Raw genomic sequence first — 22,062 nt, 5'->3', positions numbered from 1 at the left:
TGGCATCTGTTCCTTTTTCCAATTAGAAAAGGGAGATTAAATGAGATTAAATACTTTATCAAATTAAAAAAATTGGTGATTTCTCATTAAGGTAAGCCTTATTTTTGTTATTCAAACTAAAAATTGCCTCAATTTTCCAGAACTAAAGCAATGTGAAAATCTTGTGCATAGATGAAAGAGTAAAAATGCATGTGAACATAACTATGATTTAAAAATAATAACTCTAAATTTTGCCCTACACTGTGAAAAATGACATCGAATTCCAGAAGAAAAAAAAAAGAACACCGAAATTTGTGGAAAAATAAAAATAAATCTTCACGTCCCTATCAATAACATACTAATCAAAGACTGTTCAGTGTTATGCAAATTTGATCTCTATCTTATATTAACCAATTGAATTATTGAAAGAGTGTATATTGTTAATTATAAATGCCATGAAGATCTGTATTTTTGTCTTGCAGGTTCTAATGACAAGTGTCTGAAAGTTTGGGATCTCACAGGACATGTTACAATAGACTCAGAGTTGGTGAAATCCTGCAGTGCCTTAAGTCACTTTGGCAATAAGGACAGAGATGTGAGTTGAATAGAACCAAATAATTTAATTATTTTTTGTTAATTGTTCACATAGAGGCTTCAAACCAGAATTGTTAAAGGTCCAGGAATTGTAAATAAGTTCAATTCCGGTCCGGTAGAGAAAATCAGCAAGCATAAACAGTTTCCGGACCATAAAGAACCTTATTATATTTACAGAATTTCAATTCGGTCCTGGAACCTTGTTTCCAAATCAATTTAAATACAGGCCAAGTTCCGTATTGAAATGAAACAATTTGCAACTTCGACCGAATTTAAATTGTGCGAGAGAAAAAGTTTCCAGTCCTGTTACGGAACCCATTAGAATTTATGGGTTTTTGAACCTTTAACAACTATGCTTCAAACATCAATGATTACTGTGTTTTATCAGTTTGTCTGTAGGTTTATCTATAATCATATTAATCAGACGATATCGACTACAACAGATTAAACATAAACATGTAAACAACTTTTTTACTGTGTAGTGTGATTTGAAATTATTTTAGTGTTTTAGAAGCAAAATAAATCTTAGCACTTTCAAAAGAAACATATTTTTTTTATTTGTTCTGTGTGATATGGTAAGGTATATTCAGCATAAGCCTGACACTTTTGTACCTTGATTTTACAAGTTTTCCATATTATGCGTTTAACTCTTGTGGTTCCAGTACAACAAGAGGCTGAAATGTTATTCATGGATTATGCATTCTCTTCAAGCTTCAGTTTTCGATTTTGTAAACTTAGTTACACATAAAACTTTACTATAATTGATTTTCTCTGTTTTTTTATTTTGAGTTTAGTTCCTTTGATATGCATCGCAGCCAACTTCACCTTAACATATTTTGACCATGATCAATATCCCTAATACATCTTTGGAAATTCTAATTCCAAACTGCGTGTTCAACTTCCCATATTTGTGTTTGGTTGTACACATAATAGTTGAAAGTCTTAATGTACATTCCTGTTCAAATAAAGTGGCACATACTTCAACGGTCGAACCTTATAAGCTTTTCAATGTACGTATATAAGTGCAATTACACTTCTTGAGGTTGTTGTCTACAATTTCCAGGATTTAGTATTTTAAGGAGTTGAGGCATGCAAATTTCGTTTTTTGACGAAAACACGAAATATGAAATAACATGCTGTAATGTTCATTTTTCATGTTTCTGAAGGGTCTGAGGTGCATTTTTCTACCCTGTTTTGTCACGAAATAATGCGAAATTGACTCTTAAACACAAAATTTACCGTTTATATACCTACGTGACACTTTCTGAAGTCTGAAGTATCCTGTGAGTTATGCAATTCACGGAGAATTGATTAATTCTGCTGTAAATGTTTGAGAAGGAAAAATTGACCCCTTTACACAGGAATAAACTTAATACTCTGGTAACTACATAAATGTGCTATTAGAAGGGATAAGTTTATTTTGTGTTTGTGTAATAAGTGCAATTTTTAAATCAAATTTAGGATTATATTCAGAATTTTAAAACCAAACTGTCATTTTATATAGCACTTTTGATGTGATTATTCACCACTATAACACCGAAATTTTATTTTATTTACCATTTTTGAACCCGAAATCGACTCTGTTTTTGTACCGAAATTTTGCTTTTTTTATTTACCAAAAATATGTGCCTCTACCCATTACTATCACTAGTCAGTACTGCATCTTTTTTGCCACAGCATAATAATTTCCCTTTTTCTTACATTCAGGAAGAGGACCATTGTTGCAAATTTCAAGAACAAGAATTTGTGAAGCAAGCCGAAGTTGAAGACAACGAAGTTAAACTACTTCAAAGACTAAGCCATGAAGGTGCTTCTGTTAATTCATGCCATTTTTATGGAAAAGACTTGCTAGCTACAGGTGCAGGGTAAGGAAGTTTAGTTATTGCATGAAATAATAATACATCTGAATTATCTGATAAAAATATTAGAAATGTTTATCAGTTTGGGTGACGTGATGCCACCATTCACAAGTGGAGGCTTTTTTTGGTCTAAGGATTCCATTCACAATATGAATGTATTACGTACATACAAAGATTATTGGTTCTACAATCAGTTATTAAATAACTTTTGCCATTTTAAAACTGTAGATATTATGTTTTTTAGGGATGGAATATTTTAATGCATATTACGATCACAAAGAACAAAACACTTACTACAATGAATCAGATCTTATATTGTACTTTGAAACAAAATTTCATAATTACTATTAATTTCACGATGGATGCGGTAAACACGGTTTAATACTATTGATTGATTGAGTTGGTGTTTTAAGTCTACTTTATACACAGTAAGACTAATTGGGACTGGATCTACAGTTAATTACTATTATTGCACAATTTGAAATGATGTTACTGTCTACTGGACTTAAATCTAGGGCTGGGCTGTTACCACTGCTCGAAGTGAGGGGGGATTTTCACAAAGCATTCCCCATCTGTCTCATTGTTTCTATGTTAAACCATAGAGCATTCCCCCAGCTAACCCCAGGCCTCAACCAAACATCTTCCAGCTAGGAATTTCCACTTCAACCATTGTTATATAACAATGTTCATAAATGTTAGCATACAGACTCAACTGATAACAACAAAAAATTTAAATTTTTGAACATAGTTCTTGAAAGAAAGAATATTAAGATTCATGGAAAAAAGCCATAATGAAACTGACATCAAAGGTTGTGAGTTTGAGTCCCAGATAATTATGGATTCTTTAATCTGTTTCATGTAATTATCATTTTAAAAAAATGTTAAGAAAGCAAAACAAAACATCTTCAAAGCAGGTTATTTTTTTACAACTACTAATCTTTTTTTTTCTGCATGGAGCAAATATGAACTTTTAATTTTCATTGCAGGGATAAAATGGTCAGGTTGTGGGAACGAAATAGTGAAGGTAGATTTAAGCGAAAACAGAATTCGCCTTATGAAGGACATAGATACACAGTCAATCATGTGGAGTTCTCACCTTGTGGGACTTTATTAGCATCATGCTCAATAGATGGAACAACCATTCTGTGGGATGTAGAGGTAAGTGGTTGAAATGGCCTAATTATGTTCTTTAAATGTGCATGATTAACTCACAGTAGCTGATCTATGACAATCAAGTCACTGCTTTTAATGGATGCTTTGAGTTGAGTAGGGCTGAGCAAGTATTAGTTCAAATTAAATCGCCAATACTTTTCCAGTCTGGATATCTCGCCAGGTCTGCATAATGCAAATGACACTTTCATGGAGTCTTAATATCCTTAAGATTGTCAAATGCATGGTTTCCCTTATTTTTGTGCAAATTTGTTGTGAATAAGGACAGCTATTTTAATAGAAGACTAATGTTTAGACATATACTATACTTTACTTTAATGTCATTAGCATTACAAATATAATAAAGTTCAAACTATTTTAATATTCTGATTAGACTATCGTATAATTGAACCTAGACTATTTTAAAACAAATCTCTGTATATTAAAGTGTTATAGTTGCAGTAGAATACTTATGTGTTGAAATTTATAAATATTCTGAACAAATTTAAATTGTCATTAATGTTTGAGTATCTCTGTTTATCATTAATCTTTGAGTATCAGTGGAAATCAATAAGAGTATTGACATTTACCTTGTTTCTAGGTGACATTGGCTCAGCTCTAGTTGTTCCCTACACTTGCACTATTATTTCTTTCATTATCACAAGAAACTGCTCTCCACACTTTTCTATGCAATAGTCAGTTTTTTACTTTTTAAAAAATTAACCATGTGCTGTCTGATGTGTGGATTTGCCTGCTGTGTGTCAGTGCGCAAGAACAAATGCAAGTCAGAGGAACAGTTCTTAACCTTTCTGCAATCATTGTTGAAATGTTCCTTTTTTAAAACTCTAGAGTTTGTCTCACTTGCATCACTGTTTCTCCCAAATATTTCAGTACACAGAAAAACAATGTAAATGCTTTTATTTAAGGGACACAATCTTGCAAATCTACACATAAACATTCAGGTAGATAGGAAGTTTTCATTCTAAGACTTGTTTTACACAAAATGAAGACACATTAAAAACTAGAAACAAAATAATATTATCTTAATTGTTATGGACATGTAATGTAATGTAAAACAATAATGATAAATTTAATTTAAAGTCTGAAAATAAACTATAACAGCTGTAATCTTGCTGTCAGAGCCACTTTATTATTTGGACACCCTGAGTATAGTAAAAAAATAAATGTTAATTTAATAAATTCAAATAAAAACATATTAGCATTTTGTAACATAGCCCCTTTAGCTTGATAACTTCCTTCAGCTGACTCGTCATAAAAATTACAATCTTTGTGGTGAAATCTTATCAAGGACGTATTTAGGGGGTGTCCAGTGGGTCCTGACCCCCCCCCCCAAAGATTTACTAATTACTAAAATTAAATAATGAAATAATAAAAAAAGTAAAATTAAATAATGAAAATATGCCTGTTGTTTAATCGAAGGTTATTTATTTCCACCAAACTTATTGGGAGGATAGAATCATATGACTGAAGATTTATGCAAGATCTATTACTACTTATAATAATGTGCATAAAATATTACCAGGCATTATACTTTTTGTCAGTTGGATCTAACATCCTTTTTTGATATTCAATAAATATTCAATTCTTTATCTATTTGATATTATTAATTTCCTTGCCACGGCATTTTTTTTACAAATCTTGTTGACCTTGACTGTACGTAAGTTAGATAATGAATGCATGCTGTTACACTAGCCTTATACCATCTTATTACCTATTCATGTAATAAAAACAATAATTAATTTGAATATTTTAATTAATACTATTTTAATTCAATATAATTATAAATATTTTAATTTAAACATTATTATTATTAATACAATTTTTGAAACACTTGGTTTGGACCCCACCGAAATGGATTTCTAGATATGTGCCTGCTTCTTATATCAACTTTCTACTTAATTGCCATTTTTCTCACCTTCTATCCAATTCTTGCCATTAATGTTTCAAAGTTGAGATTAGGATAATGGGGTGCTGTTCATAACTTTATGGTAGTTAGAGCAGCCACTTTCTCACCAAAATAAGATTTTTCTGTAGGATCATCATAATGACAGAATTTTCAATTGCCCCTGATCATCATTTTTTCAACACTCCTGTGCAATTTTCCCTCAAAGTTGCCAGATAATGTCCCTTCTTCATTGCGTATACTATAAAATGAATTTTCACCACTCATCTCCAATTCACCTCATTATAGCCACTATCCTTGGCTGTTTTAGCTTTTTAGAATATATTTGTTTATTGGACTTGCAATATATCATCCTTCTAATGTCTGACCCAGAAATATTAAACTTACTCTCATACTGAAAATAACTCTGCCTGTCGGGGCAAGAAAATGGAAACCCACAAGAAGGTACTTTTCAGAAAAAAGCGATTGAATATTTGGAAAATTCATTAATTTCACAGATATCTTCTAAACATCTTGAAACTATGATATAGAATAGACTTTCAATGATCACATAACACATAATCTGTGTATTGCGTAACAAAATATTTTCACAATAAAATAATTTTGGAGACAAGTTGTGGAAAAGAATTGATATCACATACCATTGTATTGCACCCAACTACTGTTTGCCATTGTTTTTTTGCAACTTTTAATAGAATAATTATGCATGATCAGGTGAAATTCAGTACACACACATGAATAATTTATGTTCTATTTAAAAAGATGCTTGATACAACACAAATGCACTTTTGACATCTAAACAAAAAATGTTTTATAAAAATAAAGTACTTTGAGATTTGACATTTTAACAATGAATATATCTTGTAATAGATTCATACATTTATTTTACCATCTTTTATATAAATATGATTGTTCTTAATTTCGAAATATCACAAGGAAATGCAGAAAATTTGCAGTGTCCCAAAGTTAATGTGCGTCACTGAATACATATTACAAAAAAGTTTTGAAACAGATGTGTATTCACTTTTCTAAGAGAACCAACAGTTTCATGTTGATGTGAAAGGATGTTTAAATTCTTTTCGAATGTAATTATATATTAGCACAATTTAGTTTACATCCTAGATCTAATGCTAATGCTAATTGTGAATGATAACAATGTGTTACTGAAATAGATAGGTTTTTTTTCAGTATTGTATTTAAATTAATTTTTAGGGTTTTCTATAATTCAGAAGATTTGCATTTAAATGTAGGTACCTAATTATACATTAGAACAAATTGAACTGAAGAAACAATAAATTTCAGTAACTGCAAGTCAACAGAGCAAAGGAAAGATAAGCTTTGTTTATATTCTCAAACTTTTTTTTGTGTTACAGACCATTCTGTTTGCATGTTGCTTATCTGTCAAAATGGTGTAGCTGTCATAATTATTTTTGTTGCAGATATATAATGTGTGTAATTCTGTGATGGAATATCTAGTAGAGGTAGACATTTAACTACTTGAACTAAGCTGAAAGTTTTGGAAACCCACAATTAAAATCTTTTTTTAGTTTTACATTTATGCTAGCTTGAAAGATAAAAGGCATTCTGCAAATATTGCATTTTGGGTTTGTAATTGTATGTGAAATAAGCAACAGTTTGTAATTGTATGTGAAATAAGCAACAGTCATATTCATTATTGGAATACTGGTTTATACATGAACATAGTTATGAAAGTAAAATTATTTCACTGTAGTATACAAGGCCTAGATAAATAAGATAGTTATTTTTAGGAAATCAATGATGCGTGAATCATGTATTGAAATTGTTGCTGCATTTATATTTAAGAATTCGCTACATTTGTTACATCTGGAAAGTAGGATAATTTTTGGCACGTGGAAAGTAGCTCACCGGAAGAATGCAGCATACTTAAGCACAGAGAAATCAGAAAAAAGTGTAAGATTTTTTATGTAGCATTACTTTGTTAACAGTATTAAATTTGTAATATGTAGCCTTATGGACTTACACAGACTGGGAAACGAGGGCGTCCGTCATTCCAGTGTACCGGTGGAGGTTTACGAGTTTGTAGATTTTCTCCTGATACTCATCTACTAGTCACGGGTGGAGATGATGAGAAGGCTTGTGTTTGGAATACAAAAAATTTGGAGCTTCTCATGTAAGTTTGTTTTACTTGCTATCTTTGCATGAAAATCTCCATATATTTGATTGCACTTGTTTTGTTAGGCAATGAAATATTATATGTAACAATATTCAATATACATGACTTTTTTTATTTTTAAGTGTAAGATTTTTCAAGTTGCAAAATGCTTGTAATTTTGTGAAGCTCTACAAATTGACTGAGACAAATTTTGATCATGGATTATTCTAAATCTGATTTTGATGTCTGTATGTGTACATGTAAACTGATAGAACATCATTTTACCTTTCACACTCAAATAAACAAACTTAGAAAATGGTTAGAAAATTAAAGTTATCGATGTGTACCATCTGACAGAGGTAACACATGAGGTTTGTCCAGAAAGAAACAGAAATTTCAAATTTGCCCAACAATGAAACAATCCAGATTTGTTAACTTACTAGCGCTGCATTAAGGGATCCTTTAGAAGTACGAGATGGATTCAAGTTCTAAGGTCTCCTATTTTTTTTTCTTTCATAAACCACTTACACAACAGAGATGAAACTTCATTCACTTCTCAACATAGTCTCCCTCTAGACGTACACACTTTTCGCAATGTCGACGCCATGATTGCATGATCCGCCGCGAACACTTCTTTAGGGGTCTGCTTGGCCCACTGGAAAATTGCCAATGGAATACCAGCACGAGAGGAAAATGTGCTGCCTAAAGAGAGAGTCCTTCAGCGTTGAGAAAGTCAAAAATCACTAGGTGCAAGGTCAGGGGAGTAAGGAGCATGGGCAATCACGTGTGGAATGAATGCCATCATTACGTGTCAACAGTGACTGACACATTGCCACACGTGCTGCCTTGTGCTCGTCTGTCAGTATGCGTGGAAGCCATCTGGAGGAAACCTTTCGCATTGTCAAAAAATCATGAAGAATGGTGTGCACAGAGCCTACGGAAATTCCGCATTTGTAGGCAATGTCTTCCACGGTCAATTGGCGTTCATCCATGACCAATTGCTCCAACCGGGCAATCATGTTCTCAGCCTGGCTGGTGTGTACGCGAAGCTGCTTTTGTTCGGTTGCACACAATGTTCTGCCTTCTCTGAATTTTCGCACCCATGAACGGACGTTTTTCACATCCATGACACCATCACCACATGTCTGAGTCAATTGCCGATGAATGTCGATCTGTTCGACCCCACGCAAGTGAAGAAAACTGATGATCACACGCTGCTCTTGTAATGTGAATGTTTGTTTAGTTTTCATACTGTGAGCCGTTAAGTGAAGTTGTGTTGCATGACTGCAGCGATTTTCTGGTACGCAGAAAATAGAGGTACTTGAAGAGCAACGGCTGTGCATCAAATTTTGTTTCAAATTGGGCAAGATATTTACAGAAACACTTAAAATGTTACAAGAAGCATATGGGGAAGAGTGTATGAGCCGGACACAGTGTTGTGAGTGGTATCAGCGGTTCAAAAGAGGCAGAACATCCATTGAAGACTATGCAAAACCTGGACGGCCATCAACATCGTGTGATGACGTGCATGTTGAGCAAGTGCGTGCTGCAGTGCGGGAAAATCGTCGGTTGACCATCCATGAAATCGCAGAAGAGTGGGAATAAGCAAATCGTCGTGCCACACGGTTTTGGTGGAAAAACACAACATGCATAGGGTTGCTGTAAAATTTGTTCAGGAAGAAGAGGCCTGCAGCGTGGGCAAATAGAACATGGATGCTCCCTCATGACAACGCACCCGAGCTTTCAGCACTCCTTATTCAAGAGTTTCTCCCCAAGCTCAGCACTCCTGTTGTACCACCCTCCATATTCGCCTGATTTGGCCCCTGCAGACTTCTTTTTGTTTCCCAGGTTGAAATCCACCCTGAAAAGATGTCTAGTCTATTCCAGTCCATTGAGGAGATTTAAGAAAATTCGCTCCACGAGCTGCAGCTTATTCCCCAAAATGAGTTCCATAACGCATTCCAACATTGGGAGAAGCGCTGGGAGTGCTGTATTAGCAACAGAGGACAGTACTTTGAAGGTGATAACACCGAATAGGCTGTGTACAAAGTAAATAAATTTATTTTGAAAAGGTTCGATTCCTTTTTGGACAAACCTCGTACATGTGACCCTGTTACAAGCCAAAAATATTGAATGTGGTGAAGAAGAAATGCACTCCAATACATAGGAAAGTAATCACATTTATTTATTTATTCATAGCGCACACATGATTAAAATTCATTAATAATGCAAGTATGTATTAATTCCATGTTGCTTGTGAAAAGTATATTTTATTTGCCTGCATATCAGAATAGTTATATAAGTCATCCAAGTGGAATTGGAATTAACATTTTTGTACTTCATACATTTTGTCTTTCTGGTACTAATGAAGTGTAATATAAAATTTTTCCAGATTTTACATTTTCCTGCATTTTGAATTCATTAGACACAGTCCCCAGTTCCTCTAATTATACTTGAGCTATAAAAGTGATATAAAATAAGGAAACTATAAATAATACATCATTTTAATGGTTCTTGATTTTATTGCAGATAAACAACATGTAATTATTTGTGTATTGTAGGAGTGTTGAGGAACACAAGGATGCAATTGCAGCTGCAGCATTCACCCCCGATAGCCAATATTTGGTGACAGCATGCAGCCAGGGCATTTTCAAAATGTGGTGTGTTTCTCCTTGTTCTGAAGAGTGCCTCATAACACAGGAGGAGGCTCACGATCTTGGGGTGCAAAGCTGTGACTTTTCACCTGCAGAAGGAACAGCTGGTAATTTGTAGCTATCCACCATCATCTTTCACCATTTGCAGTCTCAGAACTTGAGCAGCTTCACCTTCTGATCTTCTATGAACATCCCCTTTCCTCTGTTACCTTTGCTTGATTCCAAGAGAAAGTCGACTTCCTTACTTGGGTTTTTACCTTTCAGGCTTAAAATACACTACACAGTTTCTTTTTTTAGTTCAAAAGAAAGTCGAATGATAGTAATTTTCATGTTTTTATTTGCTGAACATGCAAGACATGTTGTAAATACCTCTAGGAAAGGAAATGTGTAAGGCATACATAGACCCAATTTACAAAATGCCTTCCACAAAGGCACACAATATTTTTGTCAATTTGCCTTTTCTACATATGAGCAACAAGTTTCCATACTTTGTTGTTTCCCGTCAACATTAGTTTTTATACATATTTTTACAACTGATGTAAAAATTTATGACAAACAAGTCACACATGTAAGGAGACAACATTACAAATATAAACAAATATATAAAGGAACACACAATGCTGGAATATGGCTGGTACTACCTTGTGTTTTTTCCTTTACAAAAGTTTTCATGAAAGTGACATTCAGCGACTCTTGAAGAAAGGAAAATTCAAACAACTCAATAAGTTTGACGATCTGTCATATTTCACTACCTGTTATGTCCACTGACATTGTGACCTTTTCTTGCGTGGATGCTTTCATTGGCAGTCTTGCAGGCCCCATCCTCTTCATATGTCCATATGATCTCATCTGTGCTTGATCTATTCTGTCCTGCAGTTTCATGACCACCCCCCCCCCCCCAATTCTGTCAAATTTCCCTATTGTAATAGGAGAGTAATGATAATTATTATTTATGATACATTTAGTTGTGGAAAACAATATTAAAATTAGAGCCATGGGGCACTTTTGCAGAGTTTCCATTTATTTACACCAATATTGTGTAAGATACTGTCTTTTGTGATCACGTAACAAGTATTTTAATATTCTGATATAATTCGTGAATAGTTTGAAAAGATCTCTGGTAAATTGATGCTTATAATAGGAGTGGGCATTTGCTAATCTAACATTTTGTTCATTTCACACCACTCCAATGAGTACTATGAACAAACAGAACAAGTATGAAACATCTATTGTTTACATAAACTCTCCAAAATAATGGTAAATTACTTTACTTTTTGTATGTAGTTTCAGCTCGTGGCCTGAAGTATCGCTACTTGCTTGCTACCTGTGGCAATGATTCTCTTGTGAAGTTGTGGCACTTGTCGATCCAGCCTGAGGGACAGTGCAGACTGGTGAGGTCATTGGAAGGGCACGGAGGAAATGTACAATGTGTTCGGTTTGCTCCAAGTGGAGAAATTGTTGCTTCAACTGCAACTGATAAAACAGCAAGATTGTGGAATGTTGTAAGTAATCACCACTGCAGTAGCTCATCTTTTGAACAGGTGGCATGCTTTCATAACATATGTTAAACATTATTCATATTAACCTCACCATATCAAAGCTAACATTCATAATTTGTAAATGTTTTTTCTTATATGGTCTTTCTGACACTTCTGCAAATACGGGGATACCAATTTTTGACTGTAAAAGTCACGGAATTTCTTTTAATGTATACAGAAACCTGGAAAAATTTAAGAATATTAAATACAGTGAAACCCTGTTAAGGAAGGGGTGAAACTGAATTGCTGGTAAGATATGTGATTGTCCAATATTATGAACTTATTGAAAAAAAAAATTAAGGTGCTTGCAACACTGATACATATTTCTTTTGTTTGAAAAGTTGTTGATAAAAATGGAACTTCTAAGAATGGCTGTGAGTGCTGTGATTGTGATTGTACAATGTGATAATATAGATATATATTTGAAGTTATGATGTGTGTACATTTTTATTTGTGCAATATGTGAACTTAACTAAAAGGTAATTTGGGATTAAGCAAATGCTGGGGTCTCAAGAGACAAATACATAATGGGCTTTTTTGTGTGTATAATGTATTAAGAAGAATTTAACGACAGGAAATAAGTAATATTATGAATTAGAAAAAGGAAAAGAAATAGCAAGACGTGCAATGAAAATCAGTGGTGGATTATGAGGATTATGACCCCTTCTCATGTGTAAGGGCAACAGATGACTAGTTTAGCTACCATCTTTTAGGTTCAATTTAGAGACCTGATTGCGTGGGATCTTCATTTACTCTGTTAGTTGACAATTAGTTGTTAGTTTGAAAAGTGTCAGGTAAGGGGGTGATCTCTTATGAGATGTAAAGACAGTCATCTATATATGTTGTAGTCCAAGTGTCCATGCATTCTGCCGATGCCCATTTTAGAACTCTAACCTGCTGGCAAGATTTAAAGTTGAGCACTGAACATATTTGGCCGTCGAGCTGGCGTGGCTATAGGTAAATCATTACAGAATGATCTGGAGAAGTTGAGGTATTTGCTTTGGCAAAATGAGTGGTAACTTCTTACAAGCTGGTTGTGACTTTCACTATTGAAAAGGAAGTTTAGGTCAGGAATTTTTATCATAATTTGATTCTGATTAAGCTTTGGACTGTCGTCTATGCCTCCTTTTCTGTACAGATTAACTGCATATGCTGAAGTAAAGGGTCAATAAAAGTATTAGTACTTTATTATTTAAAAAAATATCAATGTTCTTCTTGAAGGTTCGCATAACCATTTTTTGTATATGTAAAATAATCTAACACAGTTATTTTTAGTGGGTTTTATTTTATTTTATCTGCCACGTTTCGTTCATATACAACAACAACAACCTCACATGGCTAATCACTCTACACTTCTAAGGTGGAAAAACCAGTTTTACCTAGGAGGAAATAAGGGCACACATTAATTCCTTAGAAGTGTAGAGTGACTAGCCATGTGAGGTTGTGTTGTTTTATGTGTAGCTTGAAAAAGTTCTGGGAAACCAGAACGAAATGTCGCAGATAAAATCAAATAAAAACCACTAAAAATAACTTAGATTATTTTGCTTTGTTATTTATTCAGTTTGATTTATTTATTTTATTTATTTACATTTATTCATGCTTTGTAAACTAGACTATAGACAAAGTTTCACCTTTACTAAGATGAAAGACTAATTGCTTAAAATAATTGATACTACAACTTAAAACACAAGTGAATAATATTAGTCAAATTGCATATTTTGCAAATGCACTGTATAGACAAACTACCACATTATTATCTGGAATGAGTGTACAATATTCAGTCCTAATGTTCCATTGATTTTCTGTCAGGATAATAATTGCCACCTTAATGGTTAATTAAAAATTGATAATTTCATTTCAATTTAAAACTAACTATTGCTTTTAATACTTTTATCAAACAATATGTTAACGTTGTAATGTAATTTAACTCCTTTTAAATATGCAGTTTTGAAAGTTATTTATATTTGCTTGTTTCCAGTATTCAGGAGAATGCGTATTTGTTTTGGAAAACCATGACAGTTTTGTAACAACATGTGCCTTTTCTGCAGATTCCTCCCTAATAGCCACAGGTATGTGCCATTTCAGTTATTATGGTAATGGCTTCTAAATCAGTGGCAGTAAACATTCAAATGAATTAATTAAACTTATGAATAAAAATCCTTAAAAACTAAATGATGTGTGTTAAAAGTGGGAGTCTTGTCTAAGAATCTTAATGCTAGGCTACCAAACTTACCAACACAGTTACCAATATTGATCTAAAATCGTGAGTGAGAAACTTACCTTCATGTATCACCACATGATGTGAACAATATATTCGCCCATAGAGTAAAAATTGCTTTGTTATTAGGAATGGAATCTATATATTTTGGAATGGAATTAGTTTTGAAAAAGTGAATGAATTTTGAAAATAAGGTTGTCTTCCAAATTTTTGGACGGACCTCAATCCTTCAGGGATGGGAGAAAGAATGTATGGTGGTAGGGTTAAAACATGGTTAAAGTGGATTAAAAAGTGTAATAGCATGTTGTCCTGATCTTGTCACTGAAGTGGCCAGCTGATCCGTTAAGCTACTACCTTGGAAAGATATCAGCTTCGCTGTCATGTCAAATTCGGAAGACAACACAAGGTACATTTTGTGATTTTTGTGTAATTTTTAATATGTTGAATACACCTCTTTATTTTGCAATTAAAATTTATCATAAAAAATCCCAATTCACATGTATCTCTGCTTGTAGCTTATGAGATGTATACAAACTGAAATCATCTTTTTTCCAGGCTCCCTTGATAAAAATGTACTTGTCTGGGAACTCCCAGCTCACATTGTATTCAGGACTATGGCAGCAGAGAGGCTTCGGGGTTACCAAATAAGAGTAAGTTGTTTGTATACTAGAGCACTCAATATAAACTTCTTAGGAGGTTGAAATTACAACTCATAGAAAAATGTAACTTTACTAGCTTGAACCTGTAACCTCCACAAAGTTGTCACACCATTTTGTTAAATAAACTATTGAGCTAGATGTATGTTTAGCATATCTGATCCAAAATGCAATGGCAGGTTAAAAGGCAGCCTCATAAATGTTACATACTAGTTTAAAAAGAATTTAAAATGTTATTTTTTTAGATGTTCACCATATTACACAAAGTACATAACAGAGAGGAGAAAATTTGTCTAAAATAAATCTTAATTTTCTAGGCTGATATAATTTACTTTAATATTCAAGCTAAACTTACACTGTAAGATGACAATTCGTCACCTACTTTTCCTTTAGGGGGAGGTATATGTTTTAATTGATCATTTATGATGATTTTTTTAACACCTGCAATAACTTGGTCTCAATTGTTCTTATTGAACTTTCTTGTGTAATTTTTAAGCTCATCATAAATTAGTTTGTATAACACTAAGACTTATTTGCAGGTGATGGACTGGACAACAGAAGATATTGAAAAATGGTTGAATATGTTTGACATCACTGACATGGGGGAGAAACTTAAGAATCATAACATTAAAGGCCAAGACTTGTTGAACCTGCCCGAGGAGAATTTGTTTAATATGTTAGAAATAGGTAAGTGTGTCACATATATAATAACAATAGTTTGCTGCATAATAGATCTGAACTCAATGATCTTGCCCCAAAACATTTCATATTTGAGCTCCAACCAGAGCATGAAAGTTTCTTTGTGCATGCTATTCTTCTGTTTCATGTGATATCATCCTCATTGCAATCCTGTTTCACTTGTAAATGAAGCTGGTATGGTGAGTTATTGGAATTAAAAATGGATTGATCTAAAAATGTTAGTAATACTCTTAAAAATTGCAGTAGCACTAAATAGTACAGAGTACTACAAATCAACTTTTATCTTAATAACATATAAACCTTGAAAGATGATGTATTTTTTTTCCTCCTCCGCATTCCAAGCCTTGTTCATTGAGATGTGTTTCAGTTCTTAGCAAATCTATACTGGAGTGTCCACAAATAAATTAATGGTACTGGGCGGTCATTTCTTCCCTGCAAATACATAAATTGACGAAATATATGTGTGTATATTGGGGTGTACGCATACATATATGGAGTGAAGCTTTGGTTATGTATTCTTGAATTTCTCATTTTGCCACTTTATACATTTAAACTCCTTTGTTCCAATACTGCAGCATATGATAACATTTTCTAGAAAATATATATATTTGAGGTTCTAGTATAACCAAAAATTATCACTGTGGTGCAAATCCAAAAAGTAGCGTATGTCATGTAGTAATGTATTGCAATCATCAACCTAGTCGAAGCTTCGAAGAGAGCAGACGTGTTTTCTTGGGGTCCTAACTGTGGGGTGCGCTACCTGATATTCGCAGAAATGGGTGTGTCGTTGGCCATGTACAGAGCACAGATCTGACTCTTCTGTGTATCTAAGGCTTTCCTCAAGACCCGCCAAGAATCCTCCGGTGACAGTGTTAAACCATCAAAATGTTATCAAGCTTATGGCTTGGTGATACTGACAATATTAATCGTTGGCAGCATCGAAGTAACTCCCTCCCCCCCAAAGGTAGACAGAAGCAAACTAAGTGAATTTCATGATATACTCAAGTCTCCAAAGTTTGAACGAGGCTATTATGAATGAAATCAGGGAAATGAAAGATTCAGTCACCAAGCTGGTGGACAGAGTCTCAGGCACGGAACAAGATATGGATAAGTTGGTGGACGAAGTGAGTGACCTACAAGGATACTGTACGTTTTTAGAGCGGCATGTCGAGGACCAAGAGAACAGGTCGAGAAGGCAAAATCTCATGTTGCGTGGCATCGAGGAAGAAGATCGCAAAACGCATGCCATGATCGAGGCAAAAATCCAGGAACTGATCGAAAGAAAGCTCAAAATGTCCCTCGGTGAGCTCAATCTTGATCATGTGTATCGTCTTGGGAAGAAACAAGAACAGACCTGTGATATGCAAATTTCTGTCGGACAAAAAGAGAGAAGTAGTATTATGCAACAGCAAAGAACTGAAAGGAAGTCACGTGTATATGGAGCAGGACTACTCTACAAAGGTTCAAGAAGAACGGAAGAAGCTGCAGAACCACATGATCGAGGCCAGGAAATAAGGAAGATATTCATACTCTACTCCAGTTCTGGTATCTGTTCATCGATGAGAGGCGTTACACACTCGGCGACCTGGAGAGTATGCAACTGGACGAAGTACCTGTCTCTCAAGAACGTGACAAAGGAACCCCACCTATCCCTTCCGCGATGGCAGCTGGAGCAGCACGAGGGCAGGTACCGAAGCCCACATCCACCCTCTCCTCCCGTCGGGACCAGAGGGTAAGGAACAACAATAGGGAGGTCATTCCACCCAATGATGGACAGGCAGGCAACGGTCATCCAGAGACAGTGAGTAAAGCATTATTTAGTGTAGCATTTCAAAACACCCGAGGACTCTGTACGAAAATCAGTACTTTCTCTCCAAGCGTTTTTGCCAACAACTATGCTGTAGTGGCTGTAGTCGAAAGTTGGCTGGTAACTGGCATCGGGGATAGTGAACTGTTTGATGACAGATATGGCGTAACTAGATGTGACCGGAAAATAAAAACTTTGGGGAAAAATAATGGAGTGGGTGTTCTTTTAGGAATACAAAACAAATTCAGATCAACCACCATAGAATTACCTGACCTACCAATTGAATGTGTTCTTGTAAAAACTGTAATTGAGAATATTATGTCCCTGTTTATATGCATAGTATATTTCCCAACATCGTGTACTATTTCAATTAATGAAGCGATTTATTCTGTATGTCTTCCCAGTTCACGCTTACTCCTTGTAGGTGATTTTAACGTGCCGGAAGTAACAGGATCCAATTATGATTTCAGCAAAGGCTCGCGAAAATCTAAAACTCTCTCCAACTTTGTCTTACTATAATTTAAGGAGTAACACATGTAAACATGTGTTAGACACCAACAACAAAACACTAGATTTAGTACTGACTGACATCCAAAACATGTCGGTCTGTAAAGAAACTGAAACTTTAGTACCGGAAGATAACATCACCCCCAACTTAGCATCGAATTTTTTTGTTTCAAAACACATTAAAGCAAATAAAGAGAAAACAATTAGCAAACTTTGAAGGAATGTAGTTGGAATTGCTACCATCAACTGGGAAGAAATATCCAATCAAAAGAATGTAGGTAAATGACGTGATTGATATTTTTTTACGAAAATCGTGATAAAGTTTTTGAAGCCAACATCCCATACAGAAACAAATCTATAACATCACGGTATCCTAGTTGGTTCACCAGTCACATAATTAAAATCATTAAAAGCAAATCCCACCACCATAAGAAATGGAAACATGGAATTGGTAATATCAACTTTCATCGTGTACAGTTTGAAACTCTCCACAAAGTAACCAAAAGGCAAATTGAAAAAAACTTACATGAATTACATATCAGAAACAGAAAATTATATAGAACTCAATTTTAGACATTTCTGGTCCTTCGTCCAAAATAAAGGAAGGAAAAATATGTCCATGCCCCTCAAATACAATGATACTACACTATACGATGATGAGGCAGTTGCGAACGCCTTCGTTCAGCATTTCCTTTCCACCTGTAAGAGCATGCCCGCGAATTACAACTGCAATTTAATCGAAGACCACGAAAAGAAGCATTTGTACTAGACACAGTCACTATTGAAGATGTTGAAAAGGCAATAGAAAAGTTAAAACCAAAGAAATCCTGTGGCCCTGACGGCATTCTGCCCTACATCTTAAAAGGTTGTGCAAGCTTATTAGCCCTATCCTTAATGAAAATATTTAATCTTTCCCTAACTAAGTGTATTTCCCAGGAAATGGGAAACCTCTACAGTGCTTCCCATGCCCAAAAAATAGTAACACCGGTAACATTGAAGAGCTTTATTATGTGCACCCACAAAAGTTTTTGAATGTATTATATCAAAGATTGTTGTCACACATATCCCCAGTAATATCTACAAACCAACACGGTTTCGTCCCGGGTAGATCTCAGGAGTCCCCCAGGGCTCGAATCTCGGACCTCTGTTGTTTTTAATTCTAATCATTGACTTACCAAAGTACCTGTGTGACTCATTAAGACTCATACATAGATGACTTAAAATTTGGTAGGACTATTTGTAATATTGATTGCAAATTGTTACAAAATGAAATCAATACAGTAACAAAATGGTGCAGAATAAATTATCTTCATCTGAACATAGGAAAATGCTGCGCAATTACATACTCGTGGAAGAGAAAGCAAATTGAATTCAAATACAAAATAAATAACACAAAAATTAAAAGTGTTATCGAGACGAAAGATCTAGGAGTTACATTTGATTCAAAACTTAAATTTTAACACATATTGAAAGGGTCGTAAATGAGGCAGACAGGAACCTAGGGCATGCAATTAGAATGAGTAAGGAGTTTATGAACAAAGGAATAATAAAAATAATATTTAACGCTTTAGTCCGAAGCAGAGTAGAATATGCAGCAGAAATATGGACAAAAAGTACACGCATAAAATAGAAATGCTACAGTTTAAATTCGTAAAGTACGTCACTTACAAGGAAAAAAGCATATATCTCCGATACAAATCATACACTTCCCTTAGTAAATTCCTCAACCTGCCTTTTCTGAGCAAAAGAAGGAAGATGCAATTGCTCTGTTTCTTATACAAAATCATTAACAATAATATTCAAGTGCAACATCTACTAGAACAAATACACGTACTTGTTCCTATCTCCAGGACACGATCCAAAGGGGGTATCTTTTACTGTAGTAACAGAAGATTGAACATCATAAATAAATTGCCTATCAGGAGAATGTGTGAACTGTACAACAGATGTTCCGAAAGGGAACCAAAATTAGATATTTCACATGCCTATTGAGACCTTCAAAAAAAGCTATTCGAGAAATGGAAGAATAAATGTCAACAATGTAAACATGAAAGCAATTTTTGTAAATATATATTTTTTCGTAGTATATACTCAATTAGATATATGTACATACTTTCTAGAGTGTCAATTATTTACAGGTCCCTTATTACATACATAATTAATGTATTTCTTCATATATTAAATACTATAAATGGACTCACATTTGTTTTATTGTTAATTAATAATTTACCTAAGGTTTTTCTTTTAAATAATACTCAGGAAGAATGTAGGCTTCAGTCTCAAAAGTTTCAATTTTAAATCACTGCAGTTTAGAAGGTAAATAACTTCTGTCCTTGATTTTTACTGTGTTTATTGTATTTCTATATTTTATGTAATTTAAGTAAAAAAAAAAAGAAGTAAAGTGCTCCCCTGTGCATAGCACCACGCAATGAAGGCGTATAGGGGGTGTGGGGGTAACACCCCACACTTTCTTGATCCGGTCGTGAGTGGGGGTGATGTGATCAGCATCACGCCCCTGACTGCCTTTACCCCCAGGGTTTCCCCCCAGGTACCCATGTTATTCGACGCTGGGTGGGTGCCGGGGTGTAATACATGTATCTTTATGTAATTTATATTGTATATATATTGTATATATATATTTTTTGTACATGGTGGTAAAGATCTGAAATACTGAGTTTAAAGATAAATACGTTGTACATTGTAATATTTGAAATATTGTATTCATGTAGGCTATTTTTGTACATAATAGTCAGATATTTTATTCCTCTCTTTATTATTATAACTCGCTTCGTTAACTGTTGTACAAACATTTAATTTAGCATTGACATGTTTTATATTTATTTACATATCTGCTAGGGATGGGCCGATATAAAATTTTGGCCTATACCGATGAAGTACAGATATGAAATTTACCGATACCGATATTCTACTGATCTGATATAAAATTAGAAATGGTCCTTGAATAACTTTTAATAAATGTGTTTTTCAAGGTGACTGCAGTGCAAAAGAAATTGCATTTTTAGACATTTACTTTTTCAGAAAGTAGGGCATGGAGATTATCCATAAAAATTACACCAAAAAGGCAGAATTTTGCACTAAATTATCAGATATTTATTGATATATCGGATCGGTAAAATAATCCGTAATTTTACCAATAAACCAATACACCGATATGCCTATATCGGCTGATACAGTACTGATTAATTGGTCCCATCCCTAATTTCTGCACAATAATATTTCTTATGAAACTAAATTTACAAACTCAAAAGCATAAAATGTAGAACACTGTAATTGGGCATTCACCTGTTGTGTTCAATAAATAAATAATAAAACACCATGGCATTTTGGAAATATCAATAACTGCTATTTTAGTGGAATATAATCTGAGCAGGAAATACTGTAAGTCATAACATATGTCTATGTATGGACAATTATTTGGACAAGAAAATAAGAAATCAGCAATTTACTTTTCCATAAACTTGTGTATTTCAGATGTGTAATTTTTTCTTGCATACAAATATGCTTAGATGATTCTACAATGTTTAATTTATGCTAATCTTGTATATTTGGAATAAAAAAAAATATCTTTAATTCAATTTGCAACATATTGATTATGAATATGGTCTCTACAGTTTAACGAAAGGAGTGAAAATCCATATTTGCTTAACTTTTATTTTTTTTAAGGTTATTTTCACATTTCCTCACTGTGTGTGTTTCTAATTTTCAGAAGATGAAGAAAAAAGAAAGGTACTGTTTCAACAGTTGTACTGGCTGAAGAAAGAGAATCAAGGTTTCCCTGAAGTTCAGTGTGAAATCCCACATGCATTCCTGTGCCCCATCACCCATGAAATTATGAGAGATCCTGTCATCTCTGCAGGTATGTGATTGAAAGTACTGAATTCATTGCAATAATTAATTGTGAGTGTCAGAAAACAAAAGCAAGAAGTACAAGGGTTGTTCAAGATTGACTGAGAGTTTTATTTCTAAAAAAAAATGGAGTGTCTTACAAACATCGAACTAGGCCAGTTTTTCAAAGTATTCCCCTTGCCATCATTCTGTTTGTCCCTTTTTTGTCAATGTTTCACCTTTCTTCAGTTTCTTCCCCCTCATGTACTCTTTAAGGAGTCGCACAAATTTGATAATCACTAAGGGCTAAGTCTAGAGTGTAAGGACATTGAGCAAAAACCTCCTAGTGCATTTCAGGGAGAGTTGTTACTGTCAAATTGACCATGCGAGGCCGGGCATTGTCATGGTGAAAAATGACATTTTCAGACAACATTCCCAGTCTTTTTTTTTTTCCAAAAATCATTACATACGACACCCTTCGTCACTGTATCAGCAATT

General features: G+C 34.2%; 1 protein-coding gene across 6 annotated transcripts in view; it reads left to right on the top strand.

Moving 5' to 3' along the window:
* The window catches only part of LOC146000004 (WD repeat, SAM and U-box domain-containing protein 1-like), a 99,684-nt gene that overhangs the window by 68,789 nt on the left and 8,833 nt on the right, over positions 1-22,062 (top strand). For 5 of the 6 annotated variants that reach the window (XM_083137319.1, XM_083137312.1, XM_083137342.1 and 2 more), the window contains 10 exons: positions 462-574; positions 2,281-2,438; positions 3,419-3,590; positions 7,494-7,657; positions 10,201-10,400; positions 11,578-11,795; positions 13,810-13,900; positions 14,605-14,699; positions 15,245-15,392; positions 21,446-21,595. In XM_083137319.1, the coding sequence (XP_082993445.1) occupies positions 462-574; positions 2,281-2,438; positions 3,419-3,590; positions 7,494-7,657; positions 10,201-10,400; positions 11,578-11,795; positions 13,810-13,900; positions 14,605-14,699; positions 15,245-15,392; positions 21,446-21,595 (1,509 nt within the window). The remainder of the gene's footprint in view (positions 1-461; positions 575-2,280; positions 2,439-3,418; positions 3,591-7,493; positions 7,658-10,200; positions 10,401-11,577; positions 11,796-13,809; positions 13,901-14,604; positions 14,700-15,244; positions 15,393-21,445; positions 21,596-22,062) is intronic. The other variant, XM_083137350.1, reaches the window with a different exon arrangement.

This window comes from Lepisma saccharinum, chromosome 1 (assembly GCF_977018435.1).
Source record: "Lepisma saccharinum chromosome 1, izLepSacc3.1, whole genome shotgun sequence".
Lineage (NCBI taxonomy): Eukaryota > Metazoa > Arthropoda > Insecta > Zygentoma > Lepismatidae > Lepisma > Lepisma saccharinum.
The sequence above is the reverse complement of the archived record's forward strand: the minus strand, read 5'-3'. Positions and strand labels throughout refer to the sequence as shown.